This window comes from Lonchura striata, chromosome Z (genome assembly GCF_046129695.1).
Source record: "Lonchura striata isolate bLonStr1 chromosome Z, bLonStr1.mat, whole genome shotgun sequence".
In the NCBI taxonomy this organism is placed as follows: domain Eukaryota; kingdom Metazoa; phylum Chordata; class Aves; order Passeriformes; family Estrildidae; genus Lonchura; species Lonchura striata.
Genome location: NC_134642.1, coordinates 5,604,305 through 5,626,932, shown reverse-complemented (window position 1 = coordinate 5,626,932; position 22,628 = coordinate 5,604,305). Strand labels below are relative to the sequence as shown.

General features: G+C 41.7%; 1 protein-coding gene across 2 annotated transcripts in view; it reads left to right on the top strand.

The window, feature by feature from the left end:
* The window catches only part of ABCA1 (ATP binding cassette subfamily A member 1), a 92,052-nt gene that overhangs the window by 18,326 nt on the left and 51,098 nt on the right, over positions 1-22,628 (top strand). For both annotated transcript variants that reach the window (XM_021534836.2, XM_021534834.2), the window contains exons 3-5: positions 4,056-4,149; positions 7,386-7,527; positions 8,394-8,515. In XM_021534836.2, the coding sequence (XP_021390511.2) occupies positions 4,056-4,149; positions 7,386-7,527; positions 8,394-8,515 (358 nt within the window). The remainder of the gene's footprint in view (positions 1-4,055; positions 4,150-7,385; positions 7,528-8,393; positions 8,516-22,628) is intronic.

Sequence of the window (22,628 nt, the reverse complement as noted above, 5' to 3'; positions counted from 1 at the left end):
CTCTGCCACCTCTGGGCAGCCTGTCCAAATGCCTGCCCTTTTCACCCTTGCAGTGAAAAAACTGTTCCTGATGTCTGACCTGACTCCTGAAATGTCTAGAGGATATGTCCTCTGGTCCTGTTACTAGTCCCCTGGGAGAAGAGAACAACCTTGCTATAACCTAATTTGAGGTAGTTTTAAAGAGTGTTTCTCCAGGCTGAGCAGTCCCAGTGTTGTATCAGGTAAAAGTTTGGTGTTTAGCATGTGTGTCATGTCAAGGTAGCTATAGGTTTACTGGGCAGCAGAGGTGCATTCATATTCTTCAAGGGTGCCAGAGAAACACAGCAGAGTAACCATTCTGGATCTGCTCAGCTATTTCTTGGTACCTTCTGACGGGTAAGTATCTACAGATCTGCTCTACTGGTTTCCCATCAAGTACCCCAGAGGGCATGAAACTGCTCATAATCTCTATTCCACACTGATTATTAGTCAATTTGTAATGAAGGCTTGAGAGATGGCTTGTTTTTGTGGGGCTCCTCAGTTATGCAGCAGTTTTCTCATTAATGGTTCTCATTTGGGATGAGAAGATGTCAGGAGGAAAAGCCCTCTTAACAGGAAATGGCAGAGAAGGAGCAGAACATCTCTTACCATGCTGTTATCACAGCTGCACAGTTCTTTCTCTCTTTGCTTTCCTGTTAGGAGGCCGTTGTCCTTGGGTTGTGCTGATGAAGGCTCTCTCCCATTTGTACTTACTGAAGGTGTAGCCTAGAAATAGTTTGATCCTTACCCTTCTCACAAAAAATGTGGGCTAGCCTTGGCTTCCCACTGAACCGCCTTGCTGGCTGCTGTGAGTTTGGGCTGCATTGCGAAACCTGGGTTCAAAGCTCACCCTAATGTGTGCAGTTCAAGTGGTACTTTGTACTGGATAGCTTCCAGCATCACTGAAGTGGGGGGAAGGAGCTCACAGGGAGAGAGGAAAGAAAAATCATGTTCAGGGGTCACTGTGTAAAAACCTTTCTCTCCCTGCTTTCCTGCAAATGAGGAGACACCTCAAACTTGCTTGGAGAGACTGGTTAGCTTCTGGTAGCTAACACTGAAACTGGATCATAAAGGTGGGAAGGGGAGTTGACAGTGGGATGGGGTGATAGTCTATTTAGTTCTTGCTCAACAGACTTCCTGTTGACACAACGCAGAACTCAGTGTTTAATGGCATCCTGAATCAGGCAACTGGTATAAATTTGGCATGCTTTACGGATTAACCTTGGTAAAATTGGGACAAATTTGTTCCTAGCCGATTTCACCTGCTGTGTGCAAATGGGATGTTCCTTCTTCAACTCCAGATGGAGCAGGGGGATAGGTGAGGGGTTGGGTGCTTGAATGTTCATTTCATTATTTACCAGGCTGGTCATTGCAGCACAAAAGTGGCAGAGGAGACTTAGTTTTTCAGTATCTGCTTAGAATGAATCTCAGTGGGACATGTTCCCTTTTAGTATCTTTGTGTCTGTGCCTAGAGAGGCCAGAGTGGATGAAAAGTGCTGTCACAGCAGGGTCAGGAAGCAGTAGGGGAAGGAACCTACTGACCTTTAGGAGCAAGCAGCACAAGAGACTTGCTGAGGAGTCTCTACTGATGTGCTCCTGACACTCTGATCTTGTGCAAGCCTCTGGTGCAGCAGTTGCCAGCTGTCTCTCACAATGCAGCATTTTGGTGCCTGTGGTGATGCCTTCCTTCAGCTGTAAAGGTGCACCTGCCCCTTTTTCTATCCTCCCCAGCCTGTTGATGTGCCAAGTGAGGTGTGTTGTGCATGCAGCCCAGTTGTGGTTACCTTTGTGACTGTGTAACCAGGCCTGCAGAAGAGGACCTGTGTGTGCAGGTGGCCCTGTCCCCCCCTTCAGCAACAGGGCTGCTTGGGCACTGCTGTCCGCCCCAGTGTGGGGCGGCTGGGGCTGATATTCTCTGAGCAAGCCAGGGCTTGAGCTCAAGGGCAGCATTTCTCATTGGCTCTGTAGCAGTTGCAGGGCTGTGAGAGGCTATCTGTCTGCATTGGTCACCCCAGGAAGCCTCCACAAGCTCAGCTGACACTGTTCAATAGTGTAGCAGTAGATGCTTGGGGTGCATGCTGCTTGCCTTCAGCCAGGGTGGCAGAGGGCTGTGACATGTGCTAAAGCATGACCATTGCTGCTGGAAGATGGAATGGACTAGTCCTGGTTTCATAGGCACTTTTCTATCAAGTGGAGGAAAAGTCCAGCTATGCCGTCCTGGCAGCCGCTATAAGAGTATCCTGAAAACAGAAATAGGAAGTTGTCAGTGTCCTCGTCTAAACAGTGATCTCTGGAAGCCAGAGCACTGTTTAATGCAGGTGGAAGCAGGCTGTCAATGTTAATGGCTGAGTGTGTGCTGCCATTACATCGTTAATTGTTTATGCCCCAGAGATACTGAGGCATCTTCCTGGCACCTCTGTTACTGTGGTCTCAGTGGAGTTTCTCACCCAGTAGTTGTACAGTGTGTGCATGACAATAACAGATGACAATATTCTGTGCTGAAAGCATCATCAAGCCCAGCTCTTAAGTAAATGGCCCTCGTGGGGATTATGTTGGCAACTTTGGAATTATTAGCACCATGCTCTAACCAGCTGAGCTAATCTCAGAATCCAATGGGTAACAATATCCCAGAGTTATCTTGCAGAGATTGGCATTGTTACCAGGAGTGCCTGGAAGACTTTTGCTCAATTCTTATTCCTCTTAGATAGGGGTGCCATTTGCTGTTTGATGTCAGCTATGAAGGGTATCTGTGAAAAGCCATCCTACATAATTTCCTCTGCTGGATCAAGTGGCCTTTGTTTTAATGCTGTGTTTTTACAGTGTGTGCTTATGTTGAGTTACAGGAGTTACCTAGAAGTCTCTCACCTCAAAGTTTGCATAGAGTGCCTTGTGCTGAGTATTAAGAATCCAGTTTCAGCTGTTAATGATGGAAGATGGAAAAACATGTCTGTGGGTGGGGATACTGCCTCCCACTAGGTTGCAGGTCTTACATTCTGGCTTTTAAGGAGAATGATGTAGACCTCTTATTAGAAAAGACTAAGTTTTTCAGGAAAGAAGTGGAAAATACTTTTCTTCATTTGACCGAGAAAACACTCTGTTCTGCTACTGGTAATAGATGAGAAACATGTGAAATAGCAGCATAAAAAGCTTTCAGGTTTTGCTTGTCTCATAGCTTACTGAAAATACATGTTAATATAATCTTTCTGGAGTGGGAAAGTAGGGATGTGGATACTGAAGCTCAAGTCTGGGAAACTTCAGCTTGTGTCTTGGAAGATCTAGGCTGGAGACTTGCTTTTGTCCACATCTTCCGTGGGATGTGACACAGCTCAGTGAATTTTTCTGCACTTCAATTCTTTGTCTAAGAAATGTTGTATATTTAATAGCAGGCTTTTTCTTCTTATTGTCTTGTCCCTCCAAATAACTTGAGTTCTTTATTTATTTACCTGATATTCACTGCCTTTCTGCGGATGACCTGCACTAGTGGGTGCTGCCTACCTTCAGGAAAAAAACATAAATTAGAAAAAAACAGACTAGATATGAGCCTAATCTTAGTAGCTCTGCTTTCTAGATACCAATACATTCTGCAGTACTGAAAGAGTTGGTGTAGCATGCATCAGCACAATTTCCATGCCTGATGTGTTGGGGTAGAAGCTTAATGGTCTGCTGTGAGAGTGGGATGTAAGTACCCGCTGCCTCAAAATATTGGATGAAAAATTCAGCTCATTTCTAGAAATATTAATTGGGAGGCTTCTTTCAGTCAGGGGACAGAAAGATATAAAAAGAAGCCAAAAATAGCCCTTTAGCACATCCATTTTAGTTGAATAACTGGCACGGTGAATGAGAAAAAAATTGTAGTTCTTTGCAGATTATCCTCTGAAGCAAGACTAACAAACTTCTTGATCCTGGCATCGTAGGCAGAGCAAAGTGAGACAGTGCTTACAAAACTGTTTTGGCTTACAACTGGATTGTCCTAGAACTTCTGGTCTGACCTTTATTTTGAGTATGATGTCTTAATACTTTGCCTTTATTGTTTCCAGTTCCAGCTGCTGGTCGAAATTGCCTGGCCTCTGTTTATCTTCTTCATCCTGATCTCTGTAAGACTTTCATATCCGCCCTATGAGCAGCATGAATGTAAGTACCAAACACAGCAGCTGCACCCAGAATGCTTTTTGTTTCATGGTTAGAATGCAATAATGCAGCTGGCAAGATGCAGAGAGCAGTGGTTCCCTATTTCAGTCAGAAATATGTGGGAGGGCTTAATAACTCCTTTGCTTCCACCTTGGGAACTGAAGTTTACTGATGATGTTGCTCCAGGACTGTAGGTTGCTGCTCTTTTTCTTGCTATTTCTCATTTTGTATTTATATTACCTGAGAATTTGCTGTACAGTTCTGCAATATCTGTAAAACCTGCACAGAGCCCAAGTCTTATTTTTCTTTTTTGATCTGTGTGTGACTTAGCATAAAAGAATATAGTGTTCTAAGATCTCTAAGAAAGCAATCTTGTTTCCAGGTAGTAAAATGCATTAATGTATCACATTAAAGAGCGCAAGAGTGATTCCATTCCTTCAAACTATTACAGTGTCAGCTCTGCTGACAAAAAAGCAATTCTACTTTTCTCTTTGCACCCTAAATGTGCACATTTCTGCTTTTCTTTCAAAGGAAGTTTGTTTTTTTTTAAATTACTATATATAGGCCTCTTTGGTTGCCATTTGATTTAGCAAGCATGACTTGTTTACTAGCAAAATGATGCTGTTTTACTGTGTTTGGTGACAGCTTCATACTGCAATTAACTGTGGGAAAGCTCTTTGTTTTTTTTTTCCTTAGCCTGATTACTGCAAGGTAAGGTTTAAGGGTTAGCAAAACATGTTTCCGAAGGGCCCTCTGAAGTGTTTCTTTCTTGAAATAAGGAAATAACTCCCTTTTACAGCACTTATCCTGTCTTTGCAGTGTCTGGGGCATTTTGTGCTGTTTGCTGGGTGTTCAAGTTGGTATCTTTTAAAGCTGAGGTGTTTGTGTTTGCAGTTTCCCATTACACTTTGGACTCTGCTGATCCCATATACTGCCTAACTTGCTTTTTTTCAGCACTCAACAGCATAGTTAAAACTTCCCTAAGTTAAATCTCATACTTTACATGGAATTTGAACTGCTTCTTCTGACTGAACGTTATGGTGACATTAGGAGAGATACCTGCAATATAGACATGAAGCTGAAGAGAAGCAATTAGCACTCCACTCAGCTTTTATAAATAACTAGCAACCACAGTGGTAATTAATTTTGGGTATGGCAGGGATGTATATAAACTGAAACCTAGCAAGAGCTGTGATTTTGTAGAACTACTCAACTTGGTCTTGCTAGTCAGTAGCCTGGCACATATGGTGTCATGAGCATAGGTTTGAGTCTTTCACCTGCAATCCTTTTCCCATTTATGTTGACTATTACTGCTTTGTCCACCTTCTTACATTGTCCTCAGCAGTTATAGAGCACAGGGCATCTGGTAACTTTTAATTCACTTCTATGACTAATTCTCTTTTATGAGGAGAATCTTTGAATTTCTGAATTGTGTTGTCTGGATTGGTTTCACTGAATGTTCACTTACGCTGTCAGATGTGGATGTGTTATGAAGTGAAGCAGTTTTTGCTGAACTGTGAGCAGACATAGAAGGCTTTTGGGTTGATGGCAAACTTTTTGGCAACCCTGTGGATGCCTTAAGGGAATTAGGATTGTTATCTGTAGTGGCAGTGTTGTATGCTGTTATGAAATCACTTGTAGGTGATAGCAGTAATGCCTGGTGATAGCAGTAACAGAGCTGTGTGAAAGTGCTTTGTAGCTTCCACATAGCCTCAGTATTTTAATGCTAGTCTTTTTCAACAAACAAGTAAAATTTTTGGCTTTCTTTCCCTTCTTGTCTTCCTGGAGAAGAACCAAGGGTTGGACTGTTGTCAGGGTTTCTTGTTTCTAATGGCCTAGCTTGGTATAAGGAAGTTTTCTCTTGAAATGTGAAGGAACAATTAACTTTGAAGTGATAGTTATGTGGCTTTCAGCAGGCCAGTGAGAGAAGGCATATTAGATTTCTGTTGGGCCAGAGTGCTAGTGCTGTCTTGTGTTGTGTAGAACTTATCTGTTTCTGTGACCCTTCAAAGTATTCAAAATGCACTTTTTTGGTGGGAGGGAGAGAATCTGACAAGATGTTACTAATATATTCTGAAAAGCTAGGTGTTTGCAGCAATCTAATTGAAAATTATGTGCTGTTGCACTGTTTTGTGTGTATCTTATCTGATTTAAAACCAACAGATTCCTGCTTTACTCTAGGAGAAACTGGTGTTACATGCATCACTATGTCTAAAAGGTTACCATAAACTCTTGTGTGCCATTCCTCTTTTGGCATTGCTCTGAACATTTTCTTTGAGTTACTAACAACGTAAAACTAAAGGCATGGAGGACAGAGAAGATGATTCTCTGGGAAATTTTACAAGATGAATCTGAAAGTCTTAGCATTTTTCTCTTTATCCCTCCTCCTACTTCACCGGAAGCCTCTCAGCCAAGAAGAACAAAAGGGCAAAATGAAAGTAAAGTCAGGTCAGGTAAATAGCTCTTCTTTTAAGCAGAGAACTAGGAGCACAGAGAACTGGGTACTGGAAAGAATAAACTTTGTTTCCTTAACCCTTCTCCTGCAGAGTCCTTGGCTTTCTTCAGGGAGGGTTGGTAAGATTCCCATCTTCCTTCAGCCATCCATATGAATCCATCTTGCTGTAATTTTACATCTTTGATACTTCTTTCTTGGGCTTTGTTACCTCCTTTGGGTGTGTGGAGGTAGGGAGCCAGCCCCCTGAGGGATTGCATGCTGGGCACCAGAGAGGAGGGGCTGGGCATCTGATCCTCAGCATCCTGAGCTTTAAGATACTGAGGAAGGGGCATAATCTTCCTCCAGGATCCCTTCCCTAATGTGGGGTTGAGGAAGCAAACTCGTTGCAAAAAGCAGCCTGACAGCTTATGTAAGGTCCAGGATTGTACAAGGGAGGCTTTTCTTTCCCAGTCATTGGGGGGTATGGGATTCACAAGTGGCATACTGGTGGAGATCTGCCATGAGTAGTTTGCTACTGCTTTCTTCTTCAACAAGATGTAAATTCTGGACTGTGACTTCACTAGTTCTTTAGTGGAAAGGTTTAGACTTCAGCAAGAAGATTTGAAAGAGCAGTGTGGAGAGTCTAATACAAGCTCAATACTTCTTAGTGTTGGCTGTTCTGCTCTTTCATAGGCACCTTGAGTCAATAACCAGTGCAGGGTTAGCACTCCTCTTCAAATACAGTGCTGTGTATTAGAGGATTGTATCATGTGTTTGTCTCCTAACTCCTGTGTTTCTATTCTAGGTCACTTTCCAAATAAAGCTATGCCTTCAGCAGGAACCTTGCCGTGGATACAGGGGATCATCTGCAATGCCAACAACCCATGTTTCCGCTATCCAACCCCTGGGGAATCCCCTGGTATTGTTGGAAACTTCAATGCCTCCATGTGAGTCTGTCTGCTTTTGCCTCATCTCTGTTCTTGGGGAAACATAGTAGAAAGGGATATTTGGGAGTCACCTACCAGTTGTGCAATCTTACAATATGTGAGGGTTTTGCAGTTTCTACCATCTCTGAAGTACCAGATTCTTCATCTGCCAAGTTCATAGGGGCTAGCAGGCAGCTGGTAGGTGTGCAGAATTCCCAAGTCCAAGTACCTGAATCTCTTGGTGAATGAAAAGCTTCTTGTGGATAAGGACTGAGTCCATTCTCTTATGTGAGCTCAGAATTTGACCCAAAAATAGTAAGACTTTTTAAGATGCTCCTTTTTCAAAGCATCTTTTTTTCTGGTTAATGTACCTCTGAACAGCACAGAGGCAGTGAACAGGTGTAGGGAATACTCCCTGATGTTTATTACTTATTACTGGATAACATGATGCAAGAGGCACAGTTTATGGCCAGCTTTTCTATACCTTGCCTTACTTGCTACATTCAAGGTGTCAGGAAAGATAGTCTTAGTGCAGAGCATAATGCATCTGCAATCTGGAAAAGCATTTGAAAGGAGCAAGGGTATTCTTGAATTACTGTGCTTCTAAGAAGCAGCAGTTTATAGGCAGCAGGAAGCCCTCTACATCTCCATCCTAAAAACTTTCAAATGCTTTCAAATGCATGATGTTCAGTGTAACTTAGATTGACCTTGCATTAGCAGACATACTGTATTAGGCTTCTTGGATTGTCACAGGGTAGTCATTGAGGAAAGGGTTTTTGTGCTGGGGTGACATAATTAATGGAGATTAAAGTTTGGAATTGGTATGTATCTGTGGATGGTGGCTCACAGAGCTGATGACTGTTGGTTGTTTTTCTGTTTTCCTGCAGTGTTTCCCGCCTGTTCTCGGATGCCAGGAGGTTACTGCTGTACAGCCAGCAGGACACAAGCATAGAGGATATCCAGATGGTCCTGGGAAAACTACGCAAGCTGGGAAATTCCTCTGGCTTAGGTAACAGCCTGATATAAAGAGTCAATATATCTGGTATTTCTGGCCTGGTTAATTCCATGTAAATTTCAGGAACATGCCATAATATGAACGTGCAGGATTATAATTTACAGTTTATCAAGGTTTTTCCAATCCTGCAGAAGTACCTTAAGCCTCTCCTGTGTCAGAGCTTTGTGTGCTCCTAAATTTATTTGGTGGAAGAAAAAAAGGCGTGGTGTGTAATGCCAAGAACAGCAGCTGTATTGGATGTGAAACTGCGATCCTGGGCGCACTGAAGTTAGTCTAAGTGCTTGTTTTCTCAAAGGAGCTGAAGTAGTGTGTCTTTTTGGAAAGCACTAGTTATTTTGATATTTTGTGAAGCAGTGAACACAATGTAGCTACAATTTAGTATTCTACCCCCTGAGCTCCAGAGGGAAGTGTGCTGGAAGAACACAGATGGGGAAAAACTGATGTTGGCCTCCAATTTGCAAACTCAAACCTGATTATTATCTGACAATGAAATAGCCATTTCCCTTCTTGTGTATGGTTTTGGAGGGGGATTTTTTGTCCCTATATGACTTGGGTGAGGTATACTCTCTGAGATTGTCTGTCAGGGTACAAAATAAAACTGTCTGTTTTCACTGCCCTGTTTCCGATGATAATTAGAATCCTCCAATTTTTACCTTGTATGAAAAGACGTTGTGCTCTCCTGTCCTGTCCAGGTGAATGAGTGCCTAGTGTAAAATCACATGGGAAGCTTGCAGCAGATCTGGGACATGGAAGAGCTCTGTCCAGTCTCAGGAAACGTGGTGTACCTCTTGCTGTTGACAGGTCTCTCTGATGTGGCACCTTGTAGAAGTTTTTTGGCATGTTCTTCTCTGAAAGACTATCTATCTTGGCTGATGTGTTTGTGTGGATTGTGGCTAGTGGAAGTGATGGAAAGTAACAGTTTAGAAATACATGCAGCAGGGAAATAGAAAAGGGATCACAGTCATTGAGGATCTTCACCCACAATCTTTATGCAGCATGTATAGAGCTCTTTGGACATAGGTGGTATTTTGGTGTTTTGTGAAAATTGCCCTTGGTTTCACAGCAATAGTTCTTAGTTCTCATCGTTTGAGAATGGCTCAGGCAGGCTGAAAATATTTCTCAGGCAGGGAGAAAAGTATCTGAGATGGTATGATGTGAATAGTGTCACATAGTCTGATGTGTGCTGAGCACACTTAAAGCCGAGGTGATGTTTTTACATTCTTTTCTGTGTTGCTCAGTACATTGCAGGTCACCTTGGAATAACATGCACTGTTAGTGACAGGTTGGCAGGTATGTGCTGAATGTATGTACAGACATGGATGGACTGTGCAAGGTATTTGTCTTGGATATTTAATCCCCCTCTGTCCTCTTCAGGACTGTGCAGAATTCTGATGTGATCACATCTGCATATAATACCATGGAGTCTACTGACTCTGACCATCAGTTCATACTTGTGTATAAAGGACATGCCTCCTTGCTGAGGAGCTCAGTATCCATACCACCAGGCCTTCTCTCTTTCTACTCAGAGCACTGGTGAGTGGCTTCCTCATGCTTTTACCTAAATCTGGAGCAGCTTCAGAAGGGAGAGCATACAGTGTGAACCCTTTGTGCAGAGATGGACACATAATGAACAGAGCCAAAATGAGTTGACTGTTTACCAAGGAGAAGTTTGATGTTGTTTTCATGGATATCTTCAACTGTTTGGTTTGATTTGCTGGGAGCAAACTCTCTCCATCAGAATGACAGATATTGTTGTTACTTGTTTTACACTTCTAGTAGTAGCATTTTACTCTTGAACACTACTACTTTTACACTTGCATTGACAAGTTAACGCTTCCAAAGACAGTAGATCCTGATCTGGTGTTTTGTATTGATACATGCAGTGGATGTCAGACATGGGCATTTACAAGAACACTATCAAAGCCATAAACTGAAGCTTTTGCTGCTGGGAAGGTCTGAGGGGGAGGAGTGATTCCAGGAAGAGCTTTGCATATGGAGTGCTGTACAAGTTCAAAGTCAGAAGGCTCATGTTTTCTCTTTACTGTAAAGACTAGTGGACTGACTGTAAAAACAAGCCTCAGACCCAGTCATCACAGACTATATTTCTGTAATAAAATATTTCAAATGTCTAATCAAAAAAGCAAGCCTCTGTGTCATTAGAATGACAGAATGTCCATTGTTGGTTAGGCTTTTGGAGAACAAGGCCTGTTTGTCTTTCTCATGCTAATTTAAAAAGCCATCCAGCTTGGTGGATCATGCTGTCCACTCCTTGGCTGTGTGATTCATTCTTTGACAGCATGCATGAAACAGCATCCTGTGATTTTGGAAGCACTCATGTATTTATACTTAGCAGTGCTTAGATTCCTGTGCAAGGAAGGTCAACTCTCAGTTGCTGTTGACAATGAGGTGTGAAAGATGCAAATCCTCTTTACTCGGGGGCATTTCTTCTAGTGACTCTGGGAACCTAAGGAAACAGTAGTGGGTGTCAGATGTAGGTGCACCACCCAGCCTGAAAGCATTGTCTCTAATCATGTGTTTCCCTCAGTAACAGGAGGGCTAATTATCAATAAGCTAATAAATGAAAATGTAATATCCTGTATGGTTTAACTCTGGCCTGGACCTGAAGCTGTGTGAATTGGTGGTGCAGACAGGTGCACCTTTGCAACTTCCCCAGTGGAATGGGCAATGGGCTCCTTGGTGTGTGACATGGACTTTGTTGGAATTTCTGTAGCTCCTTTCTCCACTCACACACTCTTCCCACTACTGCCTGATGATTCTGATACAGGCTTCCAGGAGTTGATCTCTCATTGCAAATTGGAGCTAATGCTAGTCATGGAGAGCATTCATGTCTATATCTGGCTTCTGATGTCTGAATCTGTTCAGAGGGCATTTGCCAAAGTCCTTTTGCTTGAACCTTCTTTGAAACAACCCTCACAAACTAATGTTCAAGGTGTGACTCTTAGTCATCTGATCTGAAGTTAGGTATGAGCTGAACCTTGGGGATGAGAGACCTACTTAAGATGGCTCACATTGCTTGCACAGGTATGAGTGTGTCTGTGTATTTGTTAACCTTCATGTCCTACCTTACATTTTTGTTCAGGACACACTATCCATTCGTTTTTGTGTCTCTTGGGCACTTCTTGAGAAGGTGGGAGGTAATTCCTCCTAACAGGGCTGTTTGTGGAGGAGTTTGAGGAGGAACAGCAGAGATCTATCTGTTGGAGAGGAAGGTGTTATCCGTAGGGAACAGTCCAGTGTTGCTTCTTGTAGTACCTTTTTTGGCCAGGATGCCAGGATGAAGTGCTAAGTGGTGGTGTGATGGAGTTCAGCACATGCAGCTGCCATGCTCTTTGGGCTCTGCTGTTGTGTGGCTGCTTCCTGCAAGCCCCAAGCAGTGGAATCTACGTGCAGGCACACACATACCGTAACACAATCAATTTTGCACGCAGGTGCCAGGTGCCCTCTCTGTCCCACTTGTTACATGTCTGTCCAGCAATGTCACCAAGGTCTTTAACACTCGTGATAAGGCAGAGTGCAAATCAGTACAGAGAGCCAAAGACCTTGGTGACGGCACTTTCAAGAACACAACAAGGCTGCTGGGATTGTTAGGTGCAGTAGGTTTGGGTTGCTGCTTGCAGGCACTGAATTTGCAGCTGGCCTCAGTGCCATTTCATCAGGTTAAGTGATTGCAGGAAATAAGCTTTTCTCCTGTTTTGAAAGATGGAGATACAGCTCGCTATTGACTCTAAGGCACATTTTCTTTATTTCTTCCTTCTGTCTACAGGACTCCAAAATACTTTGTTCTGCAGTGCCACAGGGTAATAAATTAATAGCTTTAATTAAAGCCATCTTCTTTGGTTGCTGCTAAAAGTTGCAGATATAAGCCAAACTGGCTAGCATTTACTGCATTGCTCTTAGTTTTCAGTGATCCCAAAGGGCACGTTTCTATTTTTCTTGAAGGCAACCCAACTAAACAAAATGGAGCAATGAAATAGGCAGAGGGAAACAAACATCGCCTAAGAAATTGCATCAGATCTCAGGCTGTTATTCCACATGTGCCCTGCCTGTCCCAGTTTTTTTGCTGGATTAGTATTGCTTGTGGCAGAAGAGACAAACATCAGCTGGGTGGCATTCTTTGCTGATGTTGCACTCTGCTGCACACAGAGATGTCGACACTGAAGGAGTTTGTGGCCTGTCTGGTCAGTGCTATTAGTGCTTTTTTTTTTTCTTAACAGGCAAAGGATGGTAGAGGCTTGGGCTAAAGAAGAGCCTTTGGAGAAGCCATCTGGTGGCTTTTGTATCACTGTATGATTACAGGGTGCTCAGGGAAACAGGATGTCGGACATTATCTGCTAGGTGACATTAAGGTGATGGCTAACTCCCTCCTCAGTGTCTCTTCCCTAACAAAATTGAACCCACACCCTCAAGCTAAACATTCAGATTGATTTTTATACCTGCTTACACCTGCCTAATTAGACTGCTTTCCTCCCTGACTTCCTTTGGGAAGAATCCTAACAAAAACCAGCTAGGCTAGAATGAAGACTAGCAAACCATATGTCGAGGTGGCCTTCACACCCAGAAACACCTGCAAACACCATCTGTGGCAGGGTGGCATTCCTGTTGCTGCATGCAGATGTGCACCTGAGTTCTCTGGTAGTGTGCTCCACAGTGACATTCAGGTCCTTGCCTTTCCTTTAGGCCAGGAGAAACAAGTGCCAAAAATGCTGCCCTGTGGTATCAGTAGAGAGGTCTTGATTTATTGGGGTGGGTAGGAAGGATAATTTACCTTTGTATATTCAGTAGCAGTTACCTTGCACTAGCCCTCAGCAGAGCTCCCTAGGGCATTCCTGGCTGCTACTGCCTCCTGGCCCAGGGCATCCCTCCAGGAAGGGGAATTCTGGACTGTGTGGGAACCACTGTGGTTTCTGGTGTGGTCAGAAGCAGCCTGTCACAATGAGCAAGTGGAAGAAGTGGCCAATACTGGGTACTTGGTTGCATGAAGATTATAATTGTTGATTGGGTAGAAGATTCAGGTACACATGGCAAGTTTTTCTACATTTGCATTATTAAGTTTTTCTTCAAATCTCTGTGCTGCTGAACAGGCATAGACATGAAAATTCTTGGAGTTTATTTTTTTAAGTAAATGGAAATTGTTTAGGCAACTGCAGATCTTCTGGAAAAACATTTCCAAAACATTCTTGGAAGGGCACTTTAAGTCCATTGCTACAGGTTGTGAGCAAAGTGTCTCTGTGAATCCAACTGGTGTGTTATTTTTTTCTGTTCTCAACTAAAACTGGGAGGCTGACAGTCAAGAGATAGGCAAAAGTAGAGAAGCCTTCTTATCGGTGCTGGAATCCTCGACTCAGGAAGAATGATGTCTGAACTCCAATGATTTCCAAGGCTAATTAATTACTTTATCATACTATATTATATTATGACTTTATTACACTATATTACACTAACAAGAACTATCACTAACTAACTAGAAAACCCGTGACTCTCTCCTGAGACACACATGTGGATTTAATTGGTCAATCAATTCAAAATACTAATCACTAGAATTTAATCAAGTAATCACCTTGGGTAAACAATCTCCAGACTGCATTCCACATGGGCACAAACAGTGAATGAGATAAGAATTGTTTTGATTATCTTTTCTCTGCTTCTCTCACAGGTTCTCTCAGGAGAAATCCTGAGATAGTTAAGTATCTCTCTGTTCAGAGGGTATGTGAATACCACAACTTCTTCTTGCAGCATTGGCCCAAGGTTTTTTATTGGGCGGTTAGGTATATAGCTTTAATTAGTTAGGTGACGTGATATTTGCATAATTCAGAGAATAGCAACCTGTAACTACAATATAACTAGATACGGTATTATCACTTTCAATAGAGCCTCCTTCTGCTTTCCTTATTATTTGGAAGCCAAGGATGTGATAAAACTAATAAATTTATCTTGATAGAGGTTAAGGTACAAAGATTTGCTGTACTTTAAAGTCTGTTTCCCTGAGAATCATACTTGTTTTGCATGGGACTGTTCATGAACAGTTGTTACTATGTGACTTTGCTTAGAGGTTGACATAATGTGTATTGCTGCATTCTGATTCTGTAGAACTGGGCTTTAATGCCTTCTTTTGGTCTGAACTTCCTTTGTACAGAGTTACTTTTGAAGACAGATGTTTAGAATTATGCCAGCTTGGATTCTAGGTAGATATGTATGGATGTGATAGAGCAAGACTGAAATCTCATTGAATGGGGAACTGAAAAAAACATACGCAGAGTACATTAAATCTGGCCTTGCTGTAGTGTTTGAAATATACCAGGTGGCAGGAGCTTGAGAAAAACATTTCTGAGAATCCTGTTGCAGAAGATTGTGTGAAATCTGTAAAAAACACAAGGAAAACTGCAAGCTTGTTGGCATAAGGCTGCACTGTCAGTATGGTGCCACTTAATGGTCTCATTGTGTGTAAGGGAGTCAACAGCACCCATAACTACAATTAGCAACAGAGTTATTCTGGTAGATAGCAGATTGCAATTTCTTAATTTCTTGCGCCTTTATCTTTCTTAAATTGTCTAGATAAAGACACAATGATGAAGAAAACAAAAATTGCTTACTGTGCTTACCAGTAACTAGTATTAGTATGTGCTACAGAGAACTTTAAAAGTTCTGGGTGTTTTATTTAGTCTTCAGCCTTGTCAGTGTTGTCTGTCAATGCTGACTTTTATTTTAAACCAGCAAATGAGTGAACAGTTGCATGAAGTGAACAGTTAAACCTCTCACACTTTGCTATTATTTCCCCCATTGTATGTAGCCTTGTCAGTACACCTTGTTAATATCAGGACTATGTTGCCAAAACTTAGGCTGTTTCAGCTTCAATTTGAATTTATTTTCTGTTTTCCACTCTGGCAAATTCTGTTTCTTTTCACTGACTTCTAATCTCAGAATCTTAAGAAATGCCTAATTTGTGGAAGATTGCATTGGGTTTATTTAAGCTACATTCTGAGGTTGGTTGAGACAGCAGGATTGAGACTTTCCACATTGAGCTTAGTGTTAGCACTCCCCTAGGAAATATGTAACACTGTTATCTGATGAAAAGTTCAGCTTTCTCAGGGGATTTCCATGGGCCTGAGCTCTCATGAGAGTGGAGATTATGAAATTGCCCCATTTGGAAAAAAAACCTGTACCCTTCTGTGTTTGATTGGTACTGAGGCCAGAGTGCCTAATTTGGGTCTGACCTCCCATATCTCTGAAGTTAATATTCAGCTTTGGAGCTGTCTCTCGTAATAATACATTTTATCTTCAGTATGTATTACAAACACTTATTACCTAATTTTACAGCATTTCTGTGAGCTAAATAAATAAACAGCTGCCCTCATTCTCAAACACAGTAGGATGTGGCAGTTTTCAATGCAGTCAGGATGCAATAAAAGCTGATGGCTTTTAAAAAATGTTGATGGTATATCAAGTCTTTTTTACACAGGCAAGAGGACAGAACATTGCTTGATCTGAATTTTTTTGAAAATCCATGACAGTTCAATTTTTGGGCAGTCTTTCATGTTCTATTTAAATATTTTTGGTCATAAAATAAGTGATCGTTAATAGCAGGATCCTGACTAAAATATTCTGCCACCTGTTGCTGAATTTATTTGCAGCTTTATTAAAATGTGACATTCTCCACTTTCAACCCTAGAGATTTTTGCTGTTGCTGTGTTTTATATAGTAGTAGTTGTGAATTTTTTGAAATGCATTTTTAATTCACTTTATGGGTTTTATGTTTATACTTTTATATGTTTTGATTTCAAAATTCTGGAAAATCAATTGAATTAAATGCAACAGCTGCAGAACTTAAAAAAATAGGCATAGGTTTATGTATTTATTAAGTGTCAATAATTAACAAGAGTTTGTTAAAACTGCATATTGCTTGAGCCTTTGTATCAGGAATTCTCAGCTGATAAAAAATTGGTGTGTGTTTGAAAACTTAGTGGAATGTAGCTCATGTATTAGCTGAAGATCCTGCCCTAGCTTTTTTTTTATGCTGACCTGGCAGCACTCTGTGTGCTATCTGTGGGGGAGATTCGTGCTGTTCTGTGACACACATCCTCTGTAAACAGCTAGAGTTTCCTTCCCTTTATAATTTAGCTTTAGTTTTAAGAATGGTGCAGTAAAAGACCCTTTAAAAGTATTTTAAATAAGACCCTTCCTGTGAGTTTTGGTGTTTTGTGGTTTTTTTACCCTTTCTTGAACCTTCCTGTTCTTCTAAATGTATATTTAGAGGAACATACTACCTGAGGTAGTATTTAGATATGTGTTTCTTGACATGGTCAGAAGGTATACATAACCACAGACAGTCAGAACTTAATAAGCATAAACCATTACATATTTGGAGATCTTTTCCTTATAGTTCTCTATCTATTCTAACAACTGCAGCTGAAACATAATTGGACCATATCTGAAGCTGACTGGGCATAGATATGTTCCAGAAGGAGATTTGCTGATGGGGCAAAGACAGCTTACTGCAAAGATAGCAATATCTGAAGTGTGAGCCTGTTCTGGATTGTGCCAGCCACCCCCTTAGGAAAGCAGCACTGCTGCCTGCCCAACAAAAAAGCTACTTCAGAACAGTAGGGAGAAAAAAAAAAAAAGTTGATTTGACACTTGAGACCTGATGTGGACATGGAAGTCCATTGTCCCAACAATTTTCATTGTAGCAAAGGTACAACTGTGTGACAACATGGTCAGCAGCCTATCTCCTTAAAGTGCAAGGAATTTTACTAATGTATCCATAGAAATAATGTGCACATATGCCATTTTCTTCAGGTAGTTGCAGTGCTTTCTGATCTGGTACACAGAATCAGGTTCCTAAAGTACCAGGAGGCACTGCTCTTCTCTGTGCCTAGAAGTAATCCAGTCCTCTGTGTAAAGCAGAGTGGTGCAAATGCTCCAGGGTGTATTTTCAGCCAGCCACGTTATGTCAGAACCAAAGGGAAGGACTGGTTAGTTTATTGATGGTCCAGTAGAAAACCAGCTGGGAGGATGAGCTCCTGAAAATACCAAGGCGCGGTCTGTTGGGACCATCCTGGTGTAATGTAGTATGGTGTCACACTTAGAATGTGAGAGACATGATTTCCAGCTAAAACTTTGTGTGAATTTGGGCAATTATTATTTACTAAGCATCTGCTTTTCGGTCTTTCCCAAAGATTGAGAAAGTTCTTCAATTATTTTGAAGTGCTGTTGCTCAACAGTCTGATTTCCAGTAGTGAAGGGCTTGAATAGTTGCAAAGGTTACCCTAAACTAGGCAGAGAAAACATAATCTTTTATTTACTGCTGAAGTTTGAGGGTTTTATTTCCTTCTGTTGGACTTGATACTCAAGCAAACCTAAACAACTATCCGTAAGGGTAACTTTGCAGTGACCAACTAAATAGAAATGTAGGGAGCAATTATGGGAGGTTGAAATAATTTAGATGTAGATATATTTTCAGTGGAAGTAGACAATTTTTCTGGTTAAGCTAAATACAGTGTAATTATTAGCTTGTTAATCTTCAGCATTTTTTGATTGGCTTTACTCTTTGTTCTGAAGGTGGCTTATGCTGCAGTGTGTTGGATAAAGGAGCGTTAGGACTTGGCACTAAATCCAGAAGTGTCAGGTCTTCCTTAACACAGAAAAAGTAAGAGCTACTGTGATCTGCTGACTGCAGACTTGGGCTTTAGCTAAACTTTAGAATAAGTCAGATGTCAGTCAGGTTCCCCGAATTTGTGACAAGTAAGAGGAACACATATCTGACAGGACGAGCCTTCACACCCAAGGGAGGGGTTGCTTTTTCTCTTCTCATCTGCCTTTCTGTGTAAGGAGGAACAAGTACAAGTGCAGGACAGTCAGGGTGCTTTGATCCTGGAAAGCTCTGCCTGCTGTTTTGCTTAAGGCTCATCATTACCCATGCCAGTTTAATGGGAGAAACTCTTCAAACTGGATAGGTGGTGCTGTGATAATTTTCAAGTAGGAAAATACTGCTGGAAATGTTCTGCCTGCTTGTTTTGGGGAGCAAATGATTCTCATATAAGTGTCTTCTGGTTGCATTTGAACTAGCAGTCTCATGGATGCATGCTTACATAGCCAGCTTATGAAAACACTTCTGCTGTTACTAATGGTCCTTTGATTAAAATGTCCAGCCCTGCCTTTTCCTGTGATTTGAATTTCTACTACATTTACAGTCACTTGCTAAAGTACAAGGATTTCTGGACAGTGTCCTCATTGGTCACAGCTTACTCTTTCAACTTCTGCTTAGCTCAATGCATTTTTAATAGCATAGTGCCATGGCACTATTCCTTGTGTGCTTATATTTGCCATTAGAATTGTGGTGACATGTAGTATGTGACTGGATGTGACCAAGGCATTTGGTTTTCAGTCTCTCTATTGCTTGGGGTTTTTTAATATATTTTACTTTATGAGTTAATGTTTTGAAACATCTAAAACCTGTATATTATCCAGGGCATAATATTCCTAGTGCAGTGAAAATCCAGTCTTAACAGCAAAGAATTACTTCCTGCCTCTGTAGAAGGACCTATCTTGCCCTGAGCTGGGTTTGATCTTTAGAGGGCCTTCTCCATAGTTTATACCATCCCTGAATGTTTGCTTTACCACTCCTGAAAATAATTTTGTTGTAATAATGAAGTATTTTATATTTTCACATCTTTGATCTGTCATCTCTGTGACTGATGAGCCAGTTGAAAGGCTAAGAAAATTTGTACTCATTTTGTGAACATTAGCAGGAGAATTTTCAACCAGTTATAATGCCATACAATTTGAACCTCTGCTCAGAATTTACTTCTGAAAGCATACATATTCCTGGGGTGAAGTCCTAAGCCTGCTAATTTTTTTGCTCTGTTAGATGGCTGTATAATTTCTTTATGCTTTTTTCATTGGCAAACTCTATTTCATGGTTGTCTGTGCAGATAACAGAATTTGCCTTGCAACGGGGAAAGTCTTAAGAATATCTGTTCTGAGACATAATGTGGGGTTTAGGGATGTGGTTGGGTGTGCCCCTCCTTAGGCAGGAGCTTTGCAGGCTGTGTTTGCTGGCAGGGCTGTGGTGACCAGCCTGAGGATTTTGCCTCTGTGCTTTGTGTCTTGGTTTTCTGATGCAGAGTCTTTCTCTTGCCATGTGTGTCATATAGAAAGAGGGCCTGATGGCTTTTGCACAAAACAGCTGCACAAAGGGATGTGTTAGCCTCGTGTTTGCTGCTGGCTTCCCATGCAGGGCAGAGGTGGGATCTTGGCTTAATGGGCTCTGCATGCCTGAAGTCGATGAAGGCTAGCTGAGGGATGGTTTATGTGTGTGTGTCAGTACATGCTGAGAGCTGTGCTTTCTGCCAGAGTAATTGTTCTGGACTATATTTAAAGCTCTTCCAAGCAAAAATCATGACTTAGAGAGGAATAGAGGTGGTCCTGATGTCACAGTCCCAATATGAGAGGGAAGACCTGGGCCTGTTGCACAGCATTTCCTTTTCTCTCAGGAGTGACTCTAGATGCTGGAGATGGATGGCAGGCTGCCTCCTCTTTACTCACAGCACCATTTGGCATGGCAGATATACGAAGATGATGGACCCTGGTTAATGGGGTGTTCACTTTGGTATTATCTAGTGTCTGCAGAGGCAGCACTGTTTGATGTGTGATGGCTTTCAGTGCAGAGAGCTGTAGCTTGCTGTAAAACGGGTCAGGCCATGGCTGCAGAGGGAATAGCACTTTGACTGTGAGCAAATTAGGCTTGTATTTTCACACTAGTTGATTCTGCATAATAGGCCTGCTGAGCTGCTTGATTTTTTTGTAAACAAATCAAAGTATGGCTGTCCAACTTTTTCAAAAGCCAGTTTAGCTCTTGCCAGCATTAACAGGTACACAGGCAGCTCTGAGAGCTGTCCTCACCTCACAGTGGGAAAGCTGCCCCAGAGGAAAAGAATAATTAAAACATAGTAAGTACTAAAAAAAAATCAGGACCAAAAATCTTAAAAAATACTACTTTATCATGCTTTTTGGATGTGTTGTCCAAGGTTAGGAGTATAATGAAGGCAGATGAAAACTTGTTACCTTGCCCAGCACTGCAAAAAGTTTGCTTTTCACATTGTCAATCAGGGTCATTGGTACAGTGCTGTAGCATGGTTCACCATTAGGAGATTGCTGTTTGTTCTGGATGATCAATTTACTCTGGATAGTCATGTAATTACAAGTCATTCAGTCTTTGGTTCTGCTGTTGAAATTATTTGAGAGCCCATTTTTAATTTTGTGAGAAGTAGCTTCAGACATCTTTTGTCGATAAATCACAGTGATAGGTAATGAGTATGAAAATCAGTCCAGGTGTTCAAGTGCACCTGTCACCAATTCAAGAGGAATACTTCCCAGATAATGAAAAATTAATACAGACTTCCAGTGTACAAGGTAATTCTGTGGCAGCATTTGATTTGCCTGCCCTGGTCATCTCACCATGTGAGGGTTTCTTAAAAGACAGTGTCTAGCTAGAATGTTTGTAGTGGTCACGTGTGCTACCAGTAAATGCTCTCAGCTGCTAGAGCTGGAACTTCGGCTGTTTGTCTCAGCTTCAGCACCTCTATGGGTGTCCAAATCTCCTGTTGCTGGAAATGTGATCAGTGAAGCAGCAGTGTCCTGGGTGAAGCAGGCTTGTGTGATTATCGTGCCTTGTGACCTTGTTCTCCAGTCACACCTGGGCACAGTTTTGCACAGACATGACAGCCAGCTGTGCCTTCCCTTCCTGTAGAAGTGGAGTTTTACCTTCATGGGGAGCTGTGAATCTGAAGTCTTTGAACAGGGACAAGAAAGGACCATGTTTGCTTGCTTGGCATTCTTCCTTGCTATGCTCCTTCTGTTAATTAGTGGAGACAGATGCTGAGCTGGGAACCCAATTATCTTTTTTGGTCTCCTTTGAGCACTTGTGGAACCTTGCTGATGCTAAAGAATGAACTAAAATGTCTCATGCTTCATCTTATCTTACTGTTTCATCTTGCTGTGACACCTAGTTGCTGTTACAAAAACAATTGGGTTGCCCTATGAACAATCTTTATGGTAATAAATAAGGGTCAGAATTTCATACCAGCTTCTGTGTTGTGTTGATATTTGGCTATGATGAATACAGGCTTAGCCAAAGGCTTGCAAGTCTCCCCAACTGCAGTGGATATAAAGAATGCATGTTTAATCTGTTATAGAGAAGACTCCTGATGACAAAAAGCCATGTCTATAGATCAGGCATATTGCCCTGCTTTCCTCATAGCTGCTGAATTAACTTAAGGTATGAAGCTACTTCTCCCCTTTGCTTCATTCATTTTTTTATAGGGAGTTAAGGTAGGTGAAACTGGGAAGTAGATCTGACTGTCACAGTGTTTTCATTGAGCTTGGTAGCTTTAAAGTGTCTGAAAACCTGATATATTTTAGATGATGGGCACAAACCCTGTGGACAGAATCCCCACAAATTAACATGAAGCCTGGTAAGCTTTGTACTCTACAGTGGATTGAGATAACATTGAATTCCATTTGCATGCCTTTTATTTTCAGAATGCAGTGTTCAGGATATGAAAAACACAGGCACAATTTCTGTGGGGTTCTGTTTTCCTGCCCTGCTGTTTAATTTTAAAAGCCACTGCACCATTAAGTTTCTGGAGGAAAGTACGAGACCTCTGTGCTTCTCAGTGAAAGAAAAAAAAGAGAGAAGTGTGATAGAGTCTTGTCCTATAACCTGCCTCTAAAAGCTTTTCTCTTTTTTCACTTGCCTATGGGTCTTCCCAGTACTATGGGACCTGTTACAATCATACTTGTAGTAAGATCAGCAAATTAAAGTACTCAGCTATGGCTTTTATTCCACTTTGACCACCCTTTTGAGCTTTTGAAAGTAACTGGGGATGTGTTTATGGAATGAGGAAAATAAAACCCTGTGGCTTTCAGACCACAGAATCTTCCTTCACTGCACAGTCAGTGTTCAGCTCTGGTCTGCATGGAACCAGAGACCCCCACATAGTGCTGATTTGCTATTTTTTATAATGCATATTTTTATTTTGATGTTCATTTTAGTCAGTAATATAGCAAGCATAGAGGTTGTCTTTCTTCC